The sequence below is a fragment of the Hemiscyllium ocellatum genome, chromosome 20 (assembly GCF_020745735.1).
Source record: "Hemiscyllium ocellatum isolate sHemOce1 chromosome 20, sHemOce1.pat.X.cur, whole genome shotgun sequence".
In the NCBI taxonomy this organism is placed as follows: domain Eukaryota; kingdom Metazoa; phylum Chordata; class Chondrichthyes; order Orectolobiformes; family Hemiscylliidae; genus Hemiscyllium; species Hemiscyllium ocellatum.
The window spans coordinates 22,695,645-22,701,494 of NC_083420.1; the positions used below are offsets into that span (position 1 = coordinate 22,695,645).

At 38.3% G+C, this 5,850-nt stretch overlaps 1 protein-coding gene across 1 annotated transcript; it reads left to right on the forward strand.

Annotated features, from left to right (window-relative positions):
- The first annotated feature begins 831 nt into the window (after positions 1-831).
- Positions 832-5,334, forward strand: LOC132825379 (parvalbumin beta 3-like). The gene is made up of 5 exons (XM_060840570.1): positions 832-936; positions 1,468-1,532; positions 1,969-2,098; positions 3,739-3,848; positions 5,041-5,334. The coding sequence occupies exons 2-5, from the start codon at positions 1,469-1,471 to the stop codon at positions 5,064-5,066; spliced, it is 330 nt and encodes a 109-aa protein (XP_060696553.1). The 5' UTR covers positions 832-936; position 1,468; the 3' UTR covers positions 5,067-5,334.
- The last annotated feature ends 516 nt before the right edge of the window (positions 5,335-5,850 follow it).

The following is a 5,850-nucleotide window of genomic DNA, read 5'->3' on the forward strand; positions in this document are numbered from 1 at the left end:
CTCGTTCAAAGGCATGGAGGTTATCCATAAAACAAGACCTCCAGGGCAGATAAAAAGGATTAATTGGATAGCTCTCACAGAAGGACCTATGGGCCAACTTGCCTGTTTCTGTGCTGTAGTATTCTATTTGACGGGGGCAAAGTTACAACATTTAAAAGACACTTAGATAAATACATGAATAGGATAGGTCTGTAGAGATATGGGCCAGGAGCAGGCAAGTGGGACTATGTTCGGCCATGACTGGCTGGGCCATAGGGTCTGTTTTCGAGCTATATGAATCTATGACTCCAATTAAATTGTCGTGAAGAGCCATAAAGCAACTCAACTGCTGACTAAGCCAACTCAATCTCACTAATCGTATTTACAAACGAGGATTGGAAGAAAGGACAGGTTCTATAATGCGTGGAGAAGATGGGCCGAATGACCTCCCGCTGAGCTGTAAATCTCCATGTTTGGGTAACATAATGGTGAATGGTGTAACAACTTCTGTACTGCTGGGAATTTCCAATTTGTCGCCCCCCCAAAAAAAAACAAACGTTTATTTCTAATGCTTGTACCATTTGTGTCCATCAAGATTTGTTTACCCGCTTGCAATAACAGTATTTAATTTCTTGCAACAACTGCGAAAATACAGAGACCCCCGCCCCGCTAGTGTTTCAGGAATAATCACTAGAGTTGTGATGTTATTGATCATTATTAAATATAAATTCTGTTCAGATAAAAATAGGTTTAAGAAAGTGATTAGCTGGTAAGTTCATTTGACACTGATCCCTGCTCCGTGTTCAAGGAGCTGTGATGACGATGAAATTTCAATTCTGCAAACGTCTTGCAAATTGAAGGGTATATAAAGAACAGCTTAGATTCGAGCTGGTCACTGCATTTGCTCCCTTCACCTCCTGATTCGCCTTTGGAAAGGATAGAAGATCCACCGAACAGGTGAGTTGTACCAGACTCCTCTCAATCTTCCTTCAGGTCTCTTCAAGGCGAAATCAAAACTTGCAACAACTAAGGAACCAGCCGCTGCTAGGAGAGGGGGGAGAAGTCGTGGTTTTGGGTCTTCGTAGTTTCTTCAGCTGATCTTCTCGCTGCCTTGGAATGCCAGAACTAATTTCACGCTGGACACTTGGGGGTAGGGAAGCCGTGCAAATCAGTGGAACTTTTAAAAGTTGACCATCCATCCTCCTGGGTGGTGCGAGACCGTTCTTCGATCTCCTCTTCACTGAAAGGAAAGTACTGCTCACCCTGCCCAAGAAAACTGGAACGGAGAAGACGGCTTGGAGCAAGAATCCGCTCGGCAGGTGGAGATACGGTGCTGCCAAATCCCACTCATATAAAAACATAACCGGACACTTAATAAGAAGGTGTAGACAGGAATCTTTTATTAAGTAGAGAGCATGTTGTTGTGCTCAAAGGGGATGCACAAGCGAAAGCGATGAGTGACTGATTCTTTTCATTGTTATTTTCCAGTATGGCTTCGATGACCTCAGTATTGGAAGCTAAAGACATCGAGAAGGCCGTGTCTGAATGTGCCGGTGAAGTATTTCATTTTTCCTATGCTTAGCTGGACACTAGGAAATGGTTCTAGTTCCTCGTCAGTTACGTTCTATCAAAGAAAAGATTTTGAAATCTCTCAATAACATTAGCAAGAATATTTTCGTGGGGGTGGATCCCTTATTCTGAAGTGGACTCCATGTTAAAAAAAGAGCTTATATCATCCTTTAGAAATCTGTAGTTGAAATGTGTTAAAGTCTAAACAAGTTCATAGGAAATTTGCCATCTTAAAACATTAACAGTTAACTAAGAAGAGCTAAACCTGGAATTTCAAAATGCCTTTCTGAAATTGTGGGGCTAATGTGATGGGGAAATTGGTTCCATTGCAAAGAGGGGTTCAGGGGTTAATTGGTGGAAAAGGTTCTTTGGTCATAACTTTCTCTTGCAACTTTTTCCTCTCTCCCTCTCTCCCAATAGCCGCTACATTCAATCATAAGACATTCTTTGTAACTAGCGGCTTGACGAAGAAGTCGGATGATGACCTTGCTAAAGTGTTTGACATCCTTGACCAGGATCGTAGTGGGTTCATTGAAGTGGAAGAGCTGAAGTAGGAATCCATTTTATTTTGCTATACAGTGTCTATTGATAGATTGCATATCGAATACTCATTGCTGATCTCATCATATCTGTTTATCTGATATATCACACACACGCGCTCACACTCTCACACACACACACACACACACACACACACTTGAACGTCTTGGAACACACTTGCAGATGGTTGAGATTCATTATCTATGCATTTATGGCCTTGATTTTGCTTGGATGAATTACACTACATACTCTACTTCTTTATTCTTTCGTATCCATTTCTTATTGAAGTGGAGATGCCCTCATCACAATTTTTTTCTCACCTGAAGTTATTTGCTAAAAATAAGGCAAAGTGATAATAGGAAGCAAACATAGGAACTGGAGGAGGTTGTTTAATTTCTTGAGCTTGATCTGCCATTCATTGAGATTCTAGCATGATCTGTGACCTAATGCATAATTGACTATTCCTTAAACATCCTTAACATCTTCAGATGATTAACAAAAATCAATGTCAGATGTTAAATTAACAAATCATTGAATCAGCATGTTGTTTGCAAAATGGAGTCCCAAACTTCTGCCAAACCTTTTGTATGTGGAAATGTTTCCACGCCCACTCTTGAGAAGTCTGCCATTAAGCAATGCCATTTACTCCTGGACTCCACAATTAGCAAAATAGTTTCTCACTCTCCCTATCACTTTTGTTCCTTTTAATATATTGAAAGCTTGAAAGCTTCAATCAAACCAGGGATACAAAGCCTTAGAAGAATGAGATTACACTTTGTTTCTTTCAGTATAGTTGCTGCCAGACCTGCAGAGTTTTTCCACCACTTTTTATTTTTGTATCATGTATAATTTAGTTTGTGTAATCTCTAAACTTGGAGAAATAATTGGTCACAAGACACTTTGGTTTTTATTCATAACTATTCCTGGAAAGACAAACAGGAGATGACATTCACATGAGCCTTTGTTACTGCATTCTTGCTGCAAGGTAGTTAGAGGCCATGCAGCATGTTATTACTGTTGGGTGCACCAGGTTTATGCTGGGACAATGTGGAATTACTGTGTCTGCCTATACTCTTGCAGAGGTCTAATGAAACTTATAAATGTTGGTAAAATGTGAGTTGTAATAGAGACTGAGAACTTACTTCAATGTATTTTTTTTAATTGCTTCACTCTAATTTTGGGTCAATCGCAGAATAATTGCTATTAAAATATCCAAACGTAAATTATAATACTACTGGGGATATTCCCTGAGGATTGGTTGTATTTTTGTTTGGAATTATTTGAAGCATTGCTTGTGACAAATGACATCTGGTGTATCTTGGTATTTCTCTCCATCACTGACAGATGCCTTATGACATTGCTGACTTGAGGGTGTGTTAATAATAAAATGAGACAGGGAAAGGATTACATTTTCAAGAAGCCTGCACAGTATAAAGGGCTTCAAACTGATTGTATGACGGACTATTTTAAGCACTAATTTTGTGTGCTATCCTGTTTATGACCCATTAATATCATATTTATGGTAAATGTGTAGCAATAAAAATGAATGTACCTTTAAGCTTTAACCTCAGGGTACACCCAATCCATTGCTTTTGATTCGTAGTTGACTGGCATATTTAAGTGACTGACTGTTGTTTTTCTTGGTTTTAGACTGTTCCTTCAAAGCTTTTCTAAAGGTGCACGGGAACTAAATGACGCTGAGACCAGTGCATTCCTTAGTGCTGGAGACAGTGATCACGATGGCAAGATCGGAGTTGATGGTGTGTTAAGCTCTCTTACAGAATATAGTTTCCTGCTGAATTTTAATAATAAGTAAATGTATGAGTGTAGAGTATTAGATTCCTTGCTATTTTATCTTAGCTGAGATGAATTTTTTTTGCGTTTTCTATTTTTGTAACCTTTGTGCCCTGAAGTAACTGATTCTTGATTTATGGCCAGTTTCTCAATCAATTTATTACATTTAAGCTGTCAGCCATTTATTTCAGTGTTAAGAACAGAAGAACAGAAAAATAGGAGCAGAAGTTGATCATTCATCCCCTCAGACTTGCTCCACTGACCTATGTGATCACGGCTACTCATCTACCTCCATTCAATTTCTCATTCCCTAAGGGCCATATACCTTGATTTACTGACAAATCAAAAATCTTGTTGGTCTCTATCCAGAATGTACTCATTTATGGGATATCTCTAACCCTCTGGGGTTTCAGTTCAAATGATTCATCCACTCTGAGCAAGTAAATTCATCCTCATCTTAATCCTAAATGATCAATCCACTATCCTGACCACATGCTCTAGATGCCCCAGCAAGGGAAATAATCTTTTAATGTCCAACTTGCAAGCTCCATCACAATGCTTCATTGTCAATGACTTGGAGGTACCAGTGTTGGACTGGGGTGGACAAAATTAAAAGTCACACAACACCAGGTTATAGTCCAACAGGTTTATTTGGAAGCGCTAGCTTTCGGAGCTTTCCCTGATGAAGGAGTGGCGCTCCGAAAGCTAGTGCTTCCAAATAAACCTGTTGGACTGTAACCTGGTGGTGTGTGATTTTTATCATTGTCAATGGCTTGCTTGAGTATGTAGAAAAATGTGAACTTACCAGTAAAGACCTCTAAATAGTGATTAAACATAGGAGCCCTGGTTAATATTGTTTTTGCCCCCTAATTGAGGGGTACTGATTAAACTGTAATGTCATCGACACACCTTTCCCCCACTCCTCCCTTCTGTTTCCCTGCTCCCACACATACCAGGGATCAAATCTGGGTCAACCCAGCATAACATCAGGAAATGATAATGGAATATATTCAAAGGCTTCAATTATTGAAAAGCCAATGCTTCAGATTGATTAAATAGTTTGGGACAAATTCAAACTTTGTACTTGTGAAGTTTTCATGAAAGTATAAGACTATTATTCAAACACCTTCATCCTGAAATCCTTTGTTTATGTTCCAGAGTTCAAGACAATGGTCAAAGCATAAAGGAGCTAAAACAAAAGGCCACTCTCTCAATGCTGAGCAGTTCAGACATCTTTACTATCAACACACATAGCAAATGCATTTTTATTTATACATTTTGATACAGTTGAATGGCATGAATAAATGTCTAAATGTTGTTTCCTTTGTTGGAACTTTTTAACGGAGCATTTTCTGTGCAGTTTAATTGATATTTATTGTTCGATATATTAATTGTGGAAAGAGCCTCAAATCGCTAAATTCACAAAATAATAAAGATCACTATTGAAAATAATTTCTTCAGCTGGTTTACTTGTGTCTCTTGGATGGATTGGAATGTTGTGTCTCTTTTTACTGTTGTGTTTGGGAAGACTTGAAAGCATTATTTCCATTTTAAATAGCCTTATATGAATGAAAGATTAGAAGCACATATTCCTAATGGTTTGAATGAACAGAAGGTTAAAATCAAATTTTAATCACTATGGTTATTGAAAACAGATAAAACATATTAAGTAAATGAGGAAGACTAACATAGAGATCCAAACAACGCACGTAAAGTTTTTTTCTCCCTTCTGATTTATTGTTCATTATTTAAGCTTTCATTAGAAGTTGAAATCAAGAAAGGAGTGAATAATTTGCTCTTGATAAAATAAGGAGGTTAGGAACATCACAGTATGAGATTGAAAATTCACCACACCACCTCCCCCCCATAACTTCAGGGTCCCATTGTCAAAGTCATTCTCAAGTTAAATCAGAGAAAGATGTATAACTTGGAAATGGTGATCTTGAATCTGATTAACCATTGCTTCAC

Bases quoted from the DNA above. Each gene is read 5' to 3' on its own strand.
- LOC132825379 (XM_060840570.1), top strand. From the start codon at position 1,469: ATGGCTTCGATGACCTCAGTATTGGAAGCTAAAGACATCGAGAAGGCC. The intron at 2,099-3,738 runs GTAGGAATCCAT...TCTTGGTTTTAG, and splicing joins ATTGAAGTGGAAGAGCTGAA to ACTGTTCCTTCAAAGCTTTT. The intron at 3,849-5,040 runs GTGTGTTAAGCT...TTTATGTTCCAG, and splicing joins TGGCAAGATCGGAGTTGATG to AGTTCAAGACAATGGTCAAA.